This window comes from Passer domesticus, chromosome 1, assembly GCF_036417665.1.
Source record: "Passer domesticus isolate bPasDom1 chromosome 1, bPasDom1.hap1, whole genome shotgun sequence".
In the NCBI taxonomy this organism is placed as follows: Eukaryota; Metazoa; Chordata; class Aves; order Passeriformes; family Passeridae; genus Passer; species Passer domesticus.
Window position 1 is genome coordinate 42,395,397 of NC_087474.1, and position 20,349 is coordinate 42,415,745.

General features: G+C 38.6%; 1 protein-coding gene across 1 annotated transcript in view; it reads right to left on the reverse strand.

The window, feature by feature from the left end:
* MRPL3 (mitochondrial ribosomal protein L3) overlaps positions 1–19,467 on the reverse strand; it is a 28,803-nt gene extending 9,336 nt beyond the window's left edge. The window contains exons 1-8 of the mRNA XM_064416057.1: positions 19,253–19,467; positions 17,305–17,483; positions 16,420–16,511; positions 15,526–15,624; positions 11,537–11,636; positions 9,618–9,678; positions 2,068–2,176; positions 277–354 (exon numbers count right to left, since the gene is read on the reverse strand). Of these exons, the coding sequence (XP_064272127.1) occupies positions 277–354; positions 2,068–2,176; positions 9,618–9,678; positions 11,537–11,636; positions 15,526–15,624; positions 16,420–16,511; positions 17,305–17,483; positions 19,253–19,326 (792 nt within the window). The 5' untranslated portion in view covers positions 19,327–19,467. The remainder of the gene's footprint in view (positions 1–276; positions 355–2,067; positions 2,177–9,617; positions 9,679–11,536; positions 11,637–15,525; positions 15,625–16,419; positions 16,512–17,304; positions 17,484–19,252) is intronic.
* Between the last annotated feature and the right edge of the window lie 882 nt (positions 19,468–20,349).

Genomic DNA, 20,349 nt, shown 5'->3' on the forward strand with positions numbered 1-20,349 from the left:
AAGTCAAGGGACACTTGAGTTCTGACACAGTGTGTGAAAAACACACTGGATGTGGAAGCATCACCTGAAATCCCAGTTCCCAGGGTACCACAAGAACAAAGGATGTTCAGGTAAATTTGTAACCCACAAGAGAACAGGAGAACACATTTGCTGCTCTGATCTTTCCAGCTTGCTTACTTCAAGATGCTGCTGTCTGGATTCTTGCAGAGATAGACAGGACACCATTGCTTGGCAATGCCACCGCCTTACACAGACACTGGTACACCCAGAACTCACCTTTAATCCAAAAGATGTCCTGTAGATGTTACCCATTTTACCAGGCATCTTCTTTCCACGATAGACTTTGGCAGCTTTCTAGATAAAAACAAGGCCAAAACCACCATGTTAACTGCAAGAGGTAAACTTACAAACTCAAGAGGTGCACCAGAGAAAATATACTGGTATTTCCAAGGCTGAAAATATACAGTATCAAAAAAATCTAATCCTGATAAGCATTTTAAATACTTCCTGACAGAATTTAGGTTTTACTCTACATGTGTTCTGAAATACTTGACCACAATCACAAAACTTTTGTACATATATACACACACACACATATACACACTGTAGCTTCTTCCATCCCCTAATCAAAAAGTTTTTGCACTGATGTTAATCAGATCTTTTTTAACATGTGTATTCTTGAGAGTGGAATCTTTAATTCCATTCCCCAGTACTCCTTAGTTTCTGTACCCAATTTTGATTGCCTGGGCATAAACTGGACAACAAAGGTGGGGAAAAAAGGCAGGAATAAGTGCAATAATTTTCAATTTTACACCGTTATCAAAGGATTTGTATCCTGCTCCTCTCTGTTATACATTAATAATGTTTCTTGGAGTATTTCTTAATTCTTGTGAAAATCATGATTTCAGGAAATCAGTTGCAATCCAGTTCTAAGGAGAGGATTCTCTACTGAACAGTCCTGGATTACAAAAATGTCTGAGATAGCCAGCCATAGACAGGAAAGTAGTATCAAGGCATTGCTTTTCCCCTGTTGCATCCTTTCACCTTGTTTCCTTCCCATAATACCTACTGCCAACACCATTTTTCATTCTACGTACTTTGAGAAATTACATGCAGCATTACTGCTTTGGAAATTCTAATTTAAAGAAAAGTAAAGGGATTATTTTGTAATGATGAATACCATCTGCTAACATAGTGTTAGTGTTCAAATATTTACATTCTTCAGTGAAAACAAGCGCCAGGTGTAGAATTCTTTTGCCAGCTGAAACTGAGGACTATAAATCAGTAACACATGCTTTTACACTTTCAATTACTCAAACTTCATTGATTGCTGCTTTTTTGCTTTTACTTTTCTCTTGAGCATTATTAATCCTTTTTTACATTTTAATTTCTCTAAGAAATTTACAGACAGTTCATGTTCAGTACTATGACTCAGTTGATCTTAATTAGTTTGCAAAATATTCCTCTTAGTTCAGTCTAAATATTGTACAGCCTTTATAAGACAAAGCCTAAAATGGACCTGTTCAAAGAGCTTTTATACTAATATTATTTATAGTTTGAAATGTAAAAATATGACTCTGTACTCTGCTTAGAAATGCACAGAAGCTTACACACTGCTGGGAATAATTCCCTACTAAATTACTGGGATCAGTTCATTAAGCAGCTACACATGCCAGGCAAGGTGATAAAAGCAACCAGGGTTCCAAAGAACAGTACAATATCTGCAAGATAAAATAACAGGCAAATCCATTCCAATCTATAAATACTGTGACAAAAGCTTCTTAGAACTCTCTTTGAAGTATTAAGACTATTGTTCTCACTATATTACAAAATATGCCAATGAGCTCAGTTAAAATATGTGCCTTTACCAGCAATACAGAATATTCATAAATTGAGGCCTAAGACAAGAGCATCGCTCCTTATACAGGATTCTGAACTTCCTTTGCTGCTGGGATTCCCTGCTAGCACAGAGTAGATGTGGCAGCTAGCTATTGTACATTTGTTCAGTTTTAGAAAGCTGTTCTGAAACCACTGAAGAATGTTTTAATGGGAAATGAGAATCCTCACATTGGTAGATATTGCTCCAGGTCGTCTGTGAGTTTTTGTCTGGCCATGGCTTGCAGGCTGACCTTTAAATCCCCACCTTTTCATGACACCTTGAAATCCTTTACCAATTCTGGAAACAAAAATAATTAAGAAACAAACCTGGGTTAGTCATACGTAAGCTTTCTAGCAATAATCAACAATTTCAGTCAGGCTCATGATTTTTTTACCTTTAACAACACTCAAGTTAGGGAAGAATATACTTAAACATGGTACAAAAATCTGTATTTTGTACCATAAACATATTTTAGCACAATGCATAAAGATTGCTTTACAGAATAAGAAGCACTAGAAGAGAGTCAAACAGGCAAGAAGACTAACATAAAATGCTCCTTGCTGTGATTGTCCTCAATAAAAGTTACCATAATGAATCTGTTACCAAGTGAGCAGCAGAACAATCCAACAAAAACCATATCAAAACCCCAAATAATACCATATACCACAACTTAATGTCCAGCCTAAGCATCGAGAGAGGAAAGAGATGGCTACTTAGAAGGAACATTTCTTTTCCATACAACAAACCCATCTCCTGAGAGCAGCTTTGGATATAGTGACATGTAATTCCCTTGATCCGTACTCATCCAACAAATAAGTTCTAAAACACAATACCAAATAAAATGTATTTTCAGAGTACATGTCCTTCATCTTTGAGCCACATGACAGCATTACTGGCTTTGGAATTCTCTATTTACTGCAAGGACAGACTCAATAGGAAAAATCACCTCACCACTGCACAAAGGAAAAGCTGAATTAAGTGTGTGTTAATGTTAACTGGTGTTGTCTGTGTCCAAAAGCAGAAGTCTGACCACAGTGTTTATGGCTGCACTGATTATTAATTTAACCTGAAATTGTCTCAGTTGGCCAGAGCATGGTGCTACTAACGCCAAGCTTGTGGGTTCCATCCCTGTAAAGGCCTTCCACTTAAAAAGCTGGACCCTCTTATCCTTGTGGGTCCCTTCCAACTTTGAATACCTTGTGATTCTATGATTTTGCAAGACAATCCTTTTCCTCTGATTTACATAAATCCTTTCTCTGCTAACACACTTAACATGAAAAATATATATGAACTTTGCACGTAAAATAAAACTGGGTATAAGCATGCACAGAGCACGCTCTATGCAGGAACTGCACTTGGCTGACTCCCTGCTCAGCACTGCCATGAAAAAGTAGTGAACACACAGAAAACACCAACATCAATGAAATGTTGACTCTACCCACTTGACTCAACACTCCTCTAACTGCTGTCCAGGTTGCCTTGAACACATCAAACCACAGTTAAAAATAGCCATAAAGAAAGACACTCTAAAGCTATAGAACTCTAAAGGAACATAAGCTGTGCAATCACAGTGCCTTGTCTCCTGGTCTTCCCTGCTCAGAACCTATGGGACAATCCTAGTTAAATCTGGCAAAGAAACATGTGCAATTGTTTGAATAAAAAAGTTACTTGTTAGAAGCTCCTGGCTATTTTTTGCTCCTTACCTACAGCTAAGGAAAAGCTAAAACTTAATTAAAGCAGTGATATCTTCCTTTGATCTGCCAGCTGTCATGCAAGTGTTTGTCACCAGCAAGACAAGTCCTTGCAGGCCAACAGACAGTGGTGGGACATGAAGGTATGAATGGGGCTGGGGCCAAGAGAGGAAGCTGAATGAAAGCACCTGCGGGAGGGAGGACCTGGGTTACCCGGGATCAGGAACACAAGACAGGAATCCAAAGGATGCAAGGCTTTTTAACACCACTTTCTGATAGAATCAGCTTGTTTTAAAGCATGCAGTACTAAACAGCAATAGTTGTAAAAACGCTTTGAAAAATAGCCTTTAAGAAAGGCTCAAAACTTGTGTTTTTCTAATTTCATACTGCTAGGGAGCAGTAACTATGAAATACATGCAGAAACTAAGCCATAGGAAAACTCATATCTGTTCTGTCAAAATGCTATTTTTTTTTCTTTTAAACTACCTATTACTGGCCATGTTTTCCAAGCAGATTACTTCTGGCATCTCTAGCTGTAAGATGGACTTAGCAAAGTCTCCAAAACCAACAGCAAGTGGGTTGCAGCTGTGCAGTCAACAGAGCGAGCAGATAAATTCTCTCTTTAAATGATGGGGTATGATAAATTCTTTAGCTGCAGAAATGCTCTTGCAATTCAGAGAAAACCACACAACCATAGAAAGCTACCGTTTCAAAAGTAAACACTACTGTCAAATTTCACCAAAAAGAATAAATCTCTGATGTCATGAAACCACTTCAGCATTTCATTCAACTTACTTATTTCTTAACATGAACAATTTAGAATACTCAGTTGTGCTTCAAAAATTTTAAAACATAATTCTTCATACACACACAAGATGTATTTTTTTAAATAGAGTTTAGTACATCAAATATTATAAGATATCTTCAAAAAAAGGTGATTACAAGATAGAATTGCTAGTGATAAATGATTCATGCAGTAAAGAATACTCGGTTGCTTCTTGGTCCTTCTAATTACACATTTTCTGTGTATTGTCTGCGAACAAAGACTCAGATTTTACAACACCAAAGTCTTAGGAACTTTCTATAAAGTGTGATCAGGCTGAAAAAAAGAGTATTCCAGTAAACCTGAAAGTTCTCCTGCATCCGTTGATCTGGAATACGAAAACAAATCTTCAATCTCTGAAATATTCTGTGTAAAGTCAAGGAAAGATATAACAATACCAAAATTAAGAGCACTTTATACTTTTTTTTAATTTCTAATTTTTATTTTTACATTTTTTTATTTTCATATTTTAATGTTTTTACTATCTATCATGGCACTTTCACCATATTACTTCAATAATGTTTCAGATGAGTTTCATTTTTTATTTGTAAAAATCACTCAGTTACCTACAAGGACACTTTACCTTATGACTTTCTGACATTAATTTCCTATTCAATAGGACACAGCCATCATGACTGAAATAATTACATAAGAAGAAGCTATAGGGTTTTTTTTTAAATTTTTGTGGTTTTTACCTTAAAAAAGAATAAACTATGTGTAATGTTTTTTAAACAAATGTTAAGAAGACAAACAGTTACACAGTGTATATTTTGACTTTTATCTGAAATAAAGCTGGAACCAGAATAAGAACAGAATTAGATTATCTAGACTGAATATAAAGTTTAAAATAAAGTAAGGAACTACTAATGTCTAGTTTATAATAAAATTTAGAACTGGTCAACTAGGCAGTTAGTAGGTCAGGCAATATACCTCAAGCATTCTCAAGAACAGTGTTTTTACAGCCTAAGTTGATGTAAGATCTGTTTTCAGACAAATGGTTGATGTCTCCACTATATGAAAAAAAAAAGAGTACATTTTCTCCATGATCCACAATTTATATGTATTTCTAATGCAAAGACATTCTTCCAATTGTATGAAATGAAACATGCTTTTGAAACTAATATTTATCTTATATAAACAAGGAAAAGAAATTAAGATGCATGCTGTTCAAGACATTATTATGGAAAATCAGAGAAGGGTTTATACAGTGTATTGTACAGTCTTCTTAAACTTTTTATTCTGACAAAAATAACGAATATTATGCAAAATTACATTCTTGCCGATTTCTGAAAAGACACCAGGTGTCAGCTATTAATATCACTCATTTAATTTCAAATTGTTTAACTGCCCTCTTTGCCCTCCTTAAAAATTGCTACATGTGAATACATTCAGCAAGTATCACTGAAAAAAAAGAAAAGTAATTATTCACACTTAATCTAAGCCAGCTGAGATTTTAAAAAAACATTAAGGTCTGTCAAAGCAGGATGTTAATCCAGTACTATTTATTAACTTAACAGAATAAATTACTAGACTCTACTTAAAAAGAATTGACTTTGCTACAGTATCTGAAATATGATAACCAAGAACCTACACTGAAGTAGAATGTTTGACATCCTACTTACCCTGTTGTGACATCATGCTAAGGCATCTTCTGCCTGTTGTCTTGGTTTGAATCCAGGGCTATATATCTTTAATGTTCTAACAGTAACATTAGACACCATATCTGAACACAAAACCTCACATGCAGGAGACTTATAAAACTAGATTTGAAATGCAGAATGCCCCTGTTCCTCAACAGATGCAATTTAGTGACTTCGTTTACTCGGCTTCACCTAGTGAAGCATTACCTGATTCCCAGAAAATAATCACAGGGAGAAATGATGATATGAAAATCTAGGACATGCAAGAGTTAAAAGAAAAACAATCTTTCTGCAGAGCTAAAAATAGAGTTTAATTACAGTTGTTCTGGCCTCACCTGCAGGAAAGCAGGTGTTGAGGTCGGCCTCACCTGCAGGAAAGCAGGTGTTGAGGTCAGCCACCTAATTTTGTACAAACCCTCATTTTCCAGATTTGATACAAGTAAAATGCCAGTACGTAATGAGAGAACTTTCATTTAGAAAGCTACTGGAATAAAGTACTCTAATTAAGCAACAATTTACTTACCTAGTAACTCTTCAAATGTAGTTAATTTAAAAGAGCATTATTTCGATGCTGCAGGGAAAAAGTATTTCAACTACTTACTCAAATAACTTTGGGCAAATGCAGAGTTCTGATTCAGGCTCAGATGACACTGTTAATCGAGCAAAACTTACATAAACCATAAACACTCCAGACTCACCATTTAATTCTAGCCCATTTCCAACAAAACTCCTGTTGGCTTTTTCTTGGGACTCACAACATTTCTGATGTTCCTCATCACCCTCACAGTAAAGAATTTCTTCCTAATATATGATCCAAACCTACTCTCAGTTTGAAGCCGTTTGTCCTGTCACCACGTGCTCTCACAAATAGTCTTTCTCCATCTTACAGGCTCCTTTTGGGTACTGAAAGGCTGCAATTAGGTCACCCCGAAGCCTTCTCTCCTCCAGGCTGAACAATCCCAATTCCCTTAGCCTTTCCTCATAGGGGAGGTATTCCATCCCTAAAGGGGACCACAGAGCTGGATGCATACTCATGGTAGGGTCACAGAGCTGCAGCCTGTGAGAGAGGTGTTTCCAGATGGTGTTGTGCATTTTAGCTCAAAGCCTAACTTAAGGATTGACCTTTTAAATTACTGAAAATAAGTATTAAGGAAAATATTTCAGCACTATAGAAGATTGACAGCATGCAGACACACTGCCTAGTCTCAGTGCTCTAAAAGCCACTCATACCATGCTGAACAATTATGAGATTTGAAATAAAAACAAAGTGCAAACATAAATCTTTTAACTGAACCCTCTCATTCCTGTAGAAGTGTTTTTCTTTACAGAGGTATAAATGAGTCAAAACATTTCAAAAGACTTTGACAAAAACATTTGCAGGGAAGATTAAAAGAAGACAGTCATAAAAACCCCCTACATTTTGGTAACCAAATGAAGCGGCTAAACCAAGATTTCTGAAATGAAATTTGAAGTTTGCTTATTTACAAGGAGCATATTTTTTATTTACATCTTGGTAGAAGGAAGTATACAAAAGGATATCTGAACAATTAAAAGTTGGTAAAATATTAAAATATCCTTTATATTCCACTACATTATCTCCTCACTGAGGCGACATTTGATCTTTCTTTCCATTTTAAAGGCCTTATTACAATTAATCATGTTATTATCAACAGCACATCTATTTTCATCCGCATGATTTCTAACACTATACGCTCCAGAGTTTCCCCCAATTAAAGCAAAATTACTGTCAAACTCAAAAATGTAAAGTACATTTTCATGTAAATATATTTTTAAAAACTTTTACTTGACAGCATGTCTTAGGAATTACTGTTTTTCAAGTCCATAATGGTTTGAAACAGAAAGACCCAGGTCCTCCCTCCAAGTCCTTCCCCAGGTTGGATGAGACTTTGCTGGATGAAATTGCATGGAAAGACCCAAAAGGATAGAACAAAAACTGAAATGTAGTAACATAACTTAATTCTTGCCCAGGAGCTAAGGGAACATGATAAATGAAGCATTCCAAAGAAGCAGAAACCAGAATGTGAGTGAGCTACAGAAAAAGGTTAAAACTTTTTGATATAGAAAGACTGGAACAATTAGAGAATCACACTGACAGAAAACCCATTTCACCTTTCTCTTTAGTTAAAGAACATTTTCTTCACCTTTACAGAAGGATTACAAAAAATATGCTACCAAATCAGCAGTACAAGCACACACCTAATTTCTGAAATAGGATCATACAACTATCTAGAGAAAACATATTAGAAATACTGAACTGCAGTCTAGGATGGATTCACTGAACAGGACCAAGAACCCAGTCCATTTTTAGCTCGCTAGTATTTTCAAATACTAAAAGCAAGATACAAATCAATAACCTGCAGCTGTTTACCAATATCTTTTACACTGCTAAAAAATCCCTTTCCTAGTTCTTGGAAAAGCTCCTGGAAAAGCAAAGCTTTTCTGCATTAAGAAAGACTGACACTTAATCTCCATTAAATGACTGTATTCCTAATGATCATGTGCTTTGTTCTGCAAACAAGCTATGGTCCCTTACAGGATGCTCACTGAATGCAATTTACAAGGAGAATGGATAATATGCCAGATCTAAGCATTGTATAAGAAAGTCTGACATGGAAAAGATACTAATTCCAGTCAATTCCTTAAACTGTTTTCCTCAACAGAGTGCTTACAAATGCAGTGAGGTGTAGTTCTATTAGAATTGCATACTCAGCTCTGTTGAGATGGCCAGTTTCCCCATATATACAAAATCCTGTGAAGAGCATTGGACATTTACAGGTATTACACCCTACAAGTGAGACAGCTGCAGCTGGGTTTTACCTCCATTGCGGAGAAATAAAACATGTAATGGCAAATATTATCTTTGTATTGTGACACTGAAATATGCAGACAGGGGCTCTCTTGGTCAGGGGAAATCACAGACGTACAACAAGAGCCAGGACCAAGTCTTTGCCACAAGATGCTAGTTTTTCTTTTGAACACCCTCTATTGCTTGAGCTCATCTGGCATTTGCAGTGGTCTGAGAGGAAATTAGTCCTCCCACATTAAAGTAAAAGATCTTTAGCCACTGCTGGCAAGGACATGAGCTAGAATGTGAGAGAAAACAAAAAAAGAATTTGACAGCTCTGTTGTACTGCTAAATGTAGTCACTATTTTTTTGCTATCCTTTCAGTCCACATATCTCTTCCCATCTCTTCACCAAATTAAAATTAAGCAGTCTTTTGGGGAACCAATACCTTTCAGCATTTATTCTCCATTTTTACATACTAGAGATATTGTATTAAAGTATCTCTTTGCCCATGCATGAGAGACAACACAGGCAGACCCCAGCCTTAACAGCATTAATAGTCTACCTGCCTTGTTCAAAAGCAATAGTAAGCCTCGTCAAGAAACATAATTTGATATTTTTGATGCAATGAGTGAATGGATGTCAATTTCCTATCACTACTGTTGCAATCGTATTTCAGCTTTTGTGACCTGAAGGATCAAGCCAAATTAGAGGGAAAAAAAAATCAGCCAGTCTCTTTGGGAGAGATTTAAGACATGCTAAATCCTCAGGCACCTACGTTTTTGCAGTAACATCCACAAACTGCCCAGGGCGGAAGTGAGCAGCATACAAGGGAGTACCTGCAGAAGAAGAGGAGAGATCATGTTCAACTTAGTGCTGAAATCCTCAAACCACTACCCAGTCATTATCCTCCAGGTAGGAAAGGAAACAGATTTACTTCTTATTTGTTCTTCTTTATCAACCTCACTGACTGAAATAGATGCTTTGTATTTACTATTTAGGATATAAACCCAATTTCAGATTAGCAGGAAGGGTCAAGGCTTTACTCAGATACATTGCCCTTCATACACTGACAAAGCCCAAAGTGCCCAATTAGTTAAGACTCATAATACATATGCTTAGCAAGAAAACAGAATATGCTGCACTTAGAAGTACTAGCACTTCATAAAGTGGAGAGTTTTTTTTAAAAAAATGAAACCAAAAAACCAAACAAACCACAAGATCCCCCCCATTAACTATAAAAAATTGGGTTAAAAAAGAAAAATTTTTACAATACTTCCTCTATTCAGATACAGTGTTTCCAAACTAAAGTCTGTAGCAAAAGTACAGCTTCCTCCACTGGGGAATTGTCTACATGCTGACCTTTAGCAGAAACAGTGCTACTGTAAGTCAGTGACATCACTCATCTCACTGTAATTACACCAATTCCTTAAGTACTTGCAGTATCAAAACATAAATTTCCAATTTGTTTTGTCTTCAGTGATTTTTTGTCATCCAAGTGCAAATATTCTTTCATTAGCAGCTTAAAAAAAACCCAACAAAGCAAAACTGATAACTTAGTTCATTCTAAATGAACTTTAATCTGAAGATCCATGTGGCTGCATATTTCAGTTTGCAATCTGTTATACACCCGTTAAAAAACCCGAAATTTTAATTGCTTCATGTATTTTCAATTGCTTCCATGCTTTCTCAAATCTGTATAAATTCAAACTGAAATTATGTAAACCTCTCATAAGTCTCAAGCATAAAAACTTTCATATTATTTCATGTTATATTTACATAATCCACACATTTGGTTAACTGCCAACTGACACAAAATCACGCACATAAAGGATGTTATGTACAAAATACACATACTGTAAAAGCAGTTTCTCAAAAACTTGCAATTCTGCTTTATCTCAAGCAATTGCTTCCACTTATCAGTCCAGACTTCCTCTGCATGTCACATTTGATTTTTATCAGTTACTGCACTGTCTAAAATAGGTCTTGCAAAAAGCTCCGCTAACGGTAGTGAAGATGCAATACATTAGAATTTCCTACCCTATATAATTCCTCAGAAAATACCTGTAACTGCCAAAAACCACAAAACAAATACAACCTAAATACACTACCTAACAAATACTCAGAAATGTCAAACTTTTCAATTGATCACCAAACTTCCAGTATTGATTTTTAGTGAGAATGTTTGCTATAAACATGATTTAGTGTGTTTTACTTTGCATGCTGTCAGAAAAAGCAGCCTTTGTCCTACTTTTGAATGCAGCAAGAAGAAACAAAACTCAAACTGCTATTTCAGGGTCCTGAGAAACATTACCACAAAACTGTGTCCCCTCTCATAAGGATAAACACAGAACTTCCTGTAACTGTATCCATATTTATGCCCAATAAGTGAGTCAAGGTTACAGACATTTACTTCTTAACTCAATGTTCAGAGTAAATTTGGATTGGATTTATTTTCTCACAGGTGGAAACACAGTATCCTGGAAAAAGCAAAAATTCTACATCTCAACCAAAAAGTAAAACCCATCTTCTGTTTTTCCCTATGCAAAAAGTTTGCTTGTGCTTAATGACAAAGAATTCAGCACTTTCTATCAAAAACAAAACTGAAATACACATCCATAATAACTTCATTTAGGTCTACAAGTGGCAGATGCTAAATGACTATGCACACAATACTCAGTAGCTCAAAAAAATTACCTGGCTTAATTATGGCATCATCTGTTACATTAAATGTTGTAACTTTCTGCTTCCGTGGCACTCCAGCTTCTTTAAAAATTTCATGTGCAGACTCTGGTTTCTGCAATAAAAAGCAGCCATAAAAAAGAAGTCATCTTAAAATATCCAAGAACCAACCTAGCACAGAAAACTATTACAGACTGTCAACATCACTCAGAGAAACACATACATCATACTAAAATTTCATCTTCAGGCTTGCATTTTATCTCTACATAAAGTTTATTTAAAAATAAATAAATGTCTGCCTTTTATTTTCTGTCAAGTAGTTACCCTACAGCTACTAATATAAATGAGAGATATATGAGGATATCAAAAATCAGAAGAGAGAAACTAATCATTTAGAATGTAGATGACAGATGCTACTTTTTTTTTCATGGCTTACAAGTTTTGTAGTAATTTAAGAAGTAGGTTCTCTTTTTTAAAGATTCTGATGACTTAGTTCCACACCAAATGATAAATGTAATTTATTTAACTAACAAAATCATAGAAACGAATTCTCGTATTGCAGAAATTTCTAGAAATGCTTAAATTTCCACAGAAGAAATTTGGGCAAAAAAGAAAGATTAATAACAACAAGTTTATGATTCATGTATTTTTAAGATATAGCAAGTCCACTCAGTGTCAAAGCACTGCTGGCTTACTAAAGCAGGGACTTTGCTTTCAGATAAGTCTGATACATTTTAAAGTACTTAAAATTATTCTCAGCTGTTTTAAGTAAGACATCTCACAGAACAGCAGACCACTGACACAAAACCAAGTAACAGAAACAGTGACGCAGGAAAATTGTGACCACAGGAAAAAAAAAAAAGAGATGCAGCTGATTTTCCTTCAAATGATTTCTGGTAGAAAGCAATTTAAGCATCTAACAATACTGTCACACTTGGATAATCTCATCTCTAAGGTTTGCTTCTCAAAACTCCGGTGCAGTTCCCGCTCTCTCAAAAATTATTTTGTGAATTTTAAGAGCAAGTAATGTAGACAACTTTAAAAATGTTACTTAGTGTATTTGAAAACAGTTTTGAAAATCTGCATGTTGCCCTTTCTTTTGTTTTCGAACATTTGTTGAAAAGTGTTAGAACAGAGGAAGTTTTATGAAGAATGAGGAAGCCAGATGATGAGGATCTCTGATTCAGAAAAAAACCCAGAAATTTTATGAATCTGTCTTTGAGAGTGAAAAATGTTTCCCAAGAAATCTGTTAACTCAAGGTCACAGTACAAAATACTTCTAATACCTTTAAAAAACCAGAATCAACTACATACAAAATCTCTCATAAGGCCACAAATGTTTGAGGGATCAGTGGAGCACCTGTATTAATCTGCAGAACTATATGTGAGAATGAAAAATAAAGATATGGACTTCCTACTAAGTGCCTGTATATCAACCCTTTATTTCCAGCTATGTAAAACTGCTGCCTGAAGCTACAGCAAGGGGAGCTCTGTGCTCAGCATGTGGGGCTGGAAAGAGATACCACATCTGAAGAAAAGCATGGTGAAGTCAAAGGGTAAAATTCACTTGTATCTCAAGAGTCCTACTCTAGGCTGCAGCCTTGCACTGTTCTACTGTAACAGCACCGACTCTTCAAACACCCAAGTCAGAGATGTATTTTTACAAACAAAACACTTCAGTCTTTACAAACTCTTCCTAAAAAGCACTATTGAAGAGGGGAACACTGAGTGAATTATCAGCTGCTCCTTATTTTTAAAAACAAGGAGCAGCTGAGAATATCAATACCAACAATATCTTCCAGTATTATAGGAAAATGATCAATACACCCTCATTTATAGGAAGCATATAAAATATTTTTGACAAAAAAACCCCTCTGAGCACTGACAGAATTTACTTTTGAGCATAACTTTGCATTAAAAAATAATGAAAAATCTGTTCACTTATAACAGAATGGCATATATCAAGCTAAAAAGGAAAAATGAATCTTGCTAAAAATGCAATACCCCTTATCAGTTTTAAAGCAATTTGACACTCCAAAGAAATACAGGAAATTCTTTGTTAGAAAAATTACTGAAGGAATCTTTTGACTGAACTCATTAAAAACCAGTAGCTGTGAGGAATCTGAGGAAGACAGATGTTCCTATGAGGAATTAACAAAAGATAAACTGCTTATGCTAATACAAGACAGTATCATTCAGCTTTCTTTTATATCTCACTTCTCAAACTTCTGAAAGAAACACATAAAAAGGCTGATAAACGTAGGAAAACAATGATCCAAACTTGCAGCTAAACCACAGAAATACATCACTTGTTAGTACCTTTAACAAGTAAATCTGCTCAGAATCAGCATGCTAAATTCTTCCTTAGGAATTATCTAGTTTATACAATGATGATGTCAAAAATAATAATACAGGGCTCAGTATAATAATAACAATAATAATAACAATAACAATAGTATTACACAGTTCAGTCTTAGGCCAGGACCTCACCAAAGATTGCTCAAATAATATTTAATTAATTTCTTTATTAAAATGAGCCTAAATTCAATCAAATTAACAGACGTTAACTTGGGAAAAGTTATGCCCAAAGAATGTCTTGAACATAACTCACACTACTAAAAATTCCTTGAGGTGACTTTTTATGTGGTTCTGCTTTGAGGAAATTTTCATAGGAGTTGTTTAAAAAGAAGTTTTCTTCATACCTCCTTACTTCTGGCAACTTTTACTCAGACAACATACTGGATTTACTGGTAACGTCATCTTAATGAAAAGATCAACTCTAATGGGCAAAATAGAACTTGAAAACATTATTCCCATGACTCTTGCATGTCTTAGAAAAAAACACAGCTGTCATTTTTCTACAAAAATGTCATACCTGGAAGGTAGAAATGGACTAAAGTGACAGAATAGACACATGAAGAGTGCAAGCTGTGCTAGTCAAACATGGCATAAACTAACTGAATAAATGAATGGTACCTTGTATAAGTCTGTTCAAAATCAGCAGAATATATTAAAAAAGCCAACAGATGTATCAAATGAAAAAAAAGTCCTTCTTCTCTGATCTCCACTAAAGCAGGAACAAGTATACAGAATAATTCTGAGGCCCTGGGATCTGTTTGAAAAATGGAAATCTATGCCCTCAAAAAGCCACAATCATGAACTGAGATAATCTGCTTAGTAGTCATGAGCCCTGGGATTTTTTTACTTGCCCAAATCAGACAAATGAGTGTCAGGATATTGCAAGAATTGAAAAATTATATTTTACAGAAATAATGCATCACAGAAACATCCTTTGAGGGAATGCTTTGTTCCTGCTTGATCTATAACTCATCCCGGGGAATGACAGCTCTGCCAGACAACCTCAGCCACTAGAGATATCTGGGAATTCCACATCAAGCAACTGGGATGTCTAAACAAGTGAGTGGCTTTGATATGGCTGTTGATGAGTTACAATCATGAAGCTATGCTGTTGAATAGGTAAGTCTTAAAGTTACTTATCAGCAGAACTACAGGCAAACTAAACAATGCCAACAGACCTGGGGAAAAATTAGAACTATAGCTAAAAAGACAGTACAGAAGAGTAAGCTAGAGCACTAAGTTATAAACAATTGATGGAGCTGAGTAAGTTTACAGCAGGCTCCTGAAGTGTGTATCTTGCAGTCCTCATCTCAACAGACATGAAGAACACACATTTTTCCACTGCTAGTGGTCCTTCAAACCCTTTCACCTGCATGGGACACTGCACATCAAAGCAAATTCCTAAACCCACAGCTTTCCTAGAGAATTAAGAGGCAAAACTTTCAAAAAGTTTCTCTTCCTATTCTTTTAGTGAAGAATTTACACTCACTTTACGAAACAGCAAAGGTGAATGTGACAAAAGATCAATTACAAAACATGCTTGTCTGTCAATAAATCTTTCAGAGAAGTCTACTTATGCTACTTTTGTATTGTAATCACAACAGAAACAACTATTCCATCAGTGACACCCAAAGTGATTCACTTACAGAAAAAGGAGATACATTTTTGCCTCCAACAAGCAGCTTAGCTGTTTTTCCACCCGACTCTTCCTTTGAAACATATCTTAAAACATGGCAATCTTGAACCTGGAGAAAAGAAAAAGTGTTCATCTGAGAATAAGCAGATGTGTATACATTAAGACAACAAAACACCAAAGTCAGTCTTTGTTTTCATAACAGAAGATACAACCTACAAGTAAGACAATGTATTACATTTTTACCACTGACATTACTTTTCCAATGAACTGAAGGCTTATTTCAGAAAGAAAACAACTAGTAGAATGCAAACTAACTTCATAAATGCTCTAGAAATTATAATCACCTTTTTCACACAAGATCTGCAAAACCTCTGTTGTAAGCATTCAAAGCACACAGTAAGAGCCCCCATTTTAGACTCCTGCTCCTTTGCCCTGTAAACCTGATGGCTTTCACAGCAGTGGAAGCAGCCAGTCAGGAGAAGGTTTCATCACAAGAGCAGCTGCCAGAGAATATGAAGAAGCAGCTTCAGAGCTACGAAGGCTCAGAAACCAAGGTGAAACTAATCCCAACATGCCTGCAGGTGGAAAAATAAAAGAAGTGAAGTGGGATAGTTAACCCCAGCTTTGCTGCATCACCTAGGTAACACCACTCACAGCTCTGCAGCATTTGAATAGCTGCGGCAGCAGGGCAGACCACTCCTAGAAAGTATGGATATAAACAGAATATATATATATATATATATATATATATGGGCGTGGTGTACTGTACAGGAGTGAAAGAAATCTTCACTTTCTTTCAGAATTTCCTACTCTGTACAAGTAGTAAGTTTCACTTTTCCTTGAAACAGCTGGTTTACAATCTGAATGCAGTATAGGAGATTAAATTCATTATGGTTTATTTCACCTTAAGTAGTGTGACAGCATGTTTTTCTCCTGATTTGGTCCATATTGGCATCATTCCCAGTTTTACTGCAACAACACCAACTCTGATGGAATCTGTAGATCAAAACAGAACATGGATGCAACTTCACACTTAATAATTGAAAGAGTTCATCTAATAATCTGCAAAGTCCCACTAATTCTGATCTTTCTTAAGGAGGTGAAGGAGAGAAAACACCACTAAATCCTTGCAGGGAGGCTGGGGGTTTTTAACCCCACCAAAAGTTTTACCTGTTTCTGTTGTGTTTGATAGAAAAATGCAACTACTTTTGGTTCATTTTTCTTTTCCAAAATACAATGCCCATGTATTGGAGCCAAACTAACTATTGAGAAGTTTGCTGTAGGAGGTTCTTCCCACCCTAATCACTGCAATGGCTACCTGTCAAGTATGCCACACAAATGCTGTGACCCTTTTGAAAGCTCAAAAACTTCTGTGTTCTAGTCCATAACAAACTGTAATCACAGAGCAGAAGTGGAATGTATTATATTGCACTTTTTCTTCAGAGCCCAGCAATATTAACAAAAGCATTTTCAAGTTCATAGACTTTATACTCTAAGGAGACTTTTTTGACAAATTCTTAATTTATTATCTTGTTGTACAGCAGTGGGATGGGCCAAGAGATGGACTAAAAACTATCCTTAAGAACTAAAAGTTCTTTATAGGTTCTTAACATCTTGTAATATTTTAAATGCTTTTTAGAGAACTGATGTATTACATTTATTTATCTACAAGGAGATTTATTGAGTGATTTATGTGAAAGCCAAAAGGAGAATACTTCACAAGACACAATCCTGATGTTACTGAATAATTTCAGCATACAGAGGTATTTCAGAAGAGATACTTTCTCACCTGGTGTCCACTTATTCAGTGGCCATGGCTCATCTTTCAGAGGGCACAGCTTGCTGGCTGTCTGAGCTTTGTACTCCTCTGCAGTTATCTTCTTGAGGAACTCCACATTCTCTTCAGAAAGATGCTCGTGCCACCATGTTGAACTGTTGATGTGTCTGACTACAAAGCCCAGCTGACCCCTTTCCAGAGGTGGGAAAAAGTTTTGAGTGTCATATCAGTACAAAAAGTGTCTCATAACATGTATGTTACATCTAATTTACAAAACACCTAATTATCTGTCATTTGACTAAGTATTTTGAATTATACCAAAGGGGAGCAAGCAACAACAAAGCAACCAACTACTCCTTTTAAGATAAAAACCCCCAGCTAGATCCATGAACAAAGAGATGACAGTAGGTACTGTTTATCTTAACTTTAGCAAGACTTAAAACAATCTCTTGTGACATCCTTCTATCCAAGATGGGATGTTATGGCATGGATGGGTGGGCTGTCAGCTGACCAAAAACCTGGCTGGATCATCAGCTGAAGGAGTCACAGCTGATGGTTTGGACTCTACTAGAAGGCAAGTTACAAGCAGAGTTCTCCCAAGAGTCTGTCCAGGAACTTGTCCTGTTCAATACCTTTTTCAGGGGCCTCTGAGAGGGGATGAGTGCACTGTTGTTAAGTTTGAAGGGAGCACTGGATGATGCCCAAGGGGGGCCAGCCAGCGGGACAAGCCAACAAGGAACCCAGTGAAATCCACAAAGCAGAAATGCACAGTGCCATGCACAAGTGGCATGGAATAATTTGTGAGAAAGCTACTGACAAGACCAAGGCAGGTCATGTCAATGAGGTGCACAGCAGGAGAGTGAGAGAAGTGCTAAAAACTGAAAAGGGGGATTCAGATTTGCCCTAAGGAAAAAAAATGTTCAGCCTGAAGACAATCAAACACTGGCACTGGGGTCCAGAGGGACTGCACAGATTCAGTCCTTAGAGGCTTTCAAGACCCAAAACCACAAAGTCCTGAGTAACCTGGTCTGACCTCAGGGCTGGTCACACTGTCTGAAAGAACTTAGACCTCAGCTTAGAATTTGGCTCCTCAGCTCCCTTCCAGCCCAAACAACTCTCTGATTCTACAAACATGGCTGAACACCTCAAGTGTCCTGCCATAAATGTTACGAGGGCTGAAAAAGGACTGAATGCTTCCCAGTCCTCTGCAATGTCAAGAAAGGAGTATTTAACAGCACAGGCGCTGAATGCACGGGGCCAGCGGGCCAAGGTGACCCAAACCACGGCAGCTCAAGTCGCTCACTGTGCTGCAAAGACGCCTGGGACGCGAACACTCCCGTCCTGCCATAACTCCCCCGCGGGCTGGGGCTACTCCTAAGGCTGGAATGGCCCAGCAGTAACCCCTGGCACCAGGAACACAGCTGCCAGGCGCTGCCAGCAGCTGCACGCACAGGCCGCTCCCAAGGGCGAGGGCCAGAGACGGCGCCGGGCCGGGAGAGGCCGCCGGGGGAACGGGGCCGCTGGGGGCCCCTCACCTTCCTGAGGGGAACCCACAGCAAAGACGAGGCAAAACGATTTACAAGGGCCTGCAGTGACAGGACAAGGGGGAGTGGGTTCAAACTGAAGGACAGCAGACTTAGACTAGGTATAAGTAATAAATTCTTTGCTGTGAGGGAGGTGAGGCACTGGAACTGCTGTGGATGCCCTAATGGCAGCGTTCAAGGCCACGCTGGATGCAGCTCTGAGCAACCAGGTCTAGCTGAAGGCGTCCCTTCCCACAGCAGAGGGGTGCAACTTCATTATCCTCAAAGTCCCACTCCAACCCAGGCCATTCTACGATTCTACGACGCCGGGGCAGCGACAGGGGCCGACCCACGCTCTGCTCCCCGCTGTTCCTGCCGCTTCTTCTTTCCCTCCCGTCCCCCGGAGCAGCCCCTTCCCCTCCCAGCTGTACCGCTACCTGTGTCCGGGAGCCGGCGCCGCCGCCGCCCAGAGGCGCCCGCCGAGCCGGGCCAGCCGCCCCCAGCCCGCCATGCCGCCACCCCGGCGGAGCCGCCGCCGCCTTCCGGCCCCGCCGCGTCCGCCGCTGGAAACCTTCCGTGCTGCCCCGGACTCGGAGTTCCGCCCCGCGGGCGGCGAGCTCAAGAGTGACAAAAAAACTCCCGAATCACCCCAAAGTCGTGGGCGTGGGCTGCGGCACCCGTGGAGCTGCTCTGACTCGGGGGGAATACCTCAGGGGCCCCTTTCCCCCCTTCAGCCGTTCCATCCCTGCCGTCGCTCCTCTGCCTGCATTCCACGCGCGATGCAGTGAAATCCACCACACGCGTGTCTAAAACGGGAAGGTGGCCGCGGCTGGTGGGCTTTACCGCTGGCAAGCACCCCTGAGGCACACAGGGTTGCGGGACAATGGACTCAAAACCTGCCCGCAGGTGTTTTGCAGGTGCCCGCGGGGTGTGCTGGTGTCTGGGAAGAAGCGACTCTGCTGTGTGAAACTTCCTCGGGGTGCGGGGCTTAACCACTTCAGGGCTTTGCTTCCATGGAAATGAGCGACAGGACGAGAGGAAAAGGCCAGAGGCGGTTTAGGTCGGATATAGGGGAGAATTTCTTCTTGGAAAGGGTGGTTAAGCATTGGAACAGGCTGCCCAGGGAAAGTGGTGGGATCACGGTCCCTGGGAGTGTTCACAAAAACATGTAGATGTGCCACTTAAGGACAGCGTGGTGTGATGGTCCTGGCAATGCTGGGATAATGGGTGGAATCCATGATCTTAGAGGCCTTTCCCACCCTGAATGATCCCATCACTCTGTGCTCTGAGCCAGGGGCTGGGCCGTGTGATGGTGAGTGAGCAGCAGCGTTTATGGGAAGTGTATTTAATAGTGTAGCCAAGAAAAGTTAAAGTAAAATGGATGGGTAAGGCAGAGGGTTCTGGGCAGGCTGAAACAGGGGTGGTACCTGTGACACTCTGGCTTTGGTGTGGTCTGGCTTTCATCAGTATCCAGAATTGACTCACCCTTTTTTTCCTTTTCTGGGCAGAGACCCAGCACAGCTGAGAGTGCACT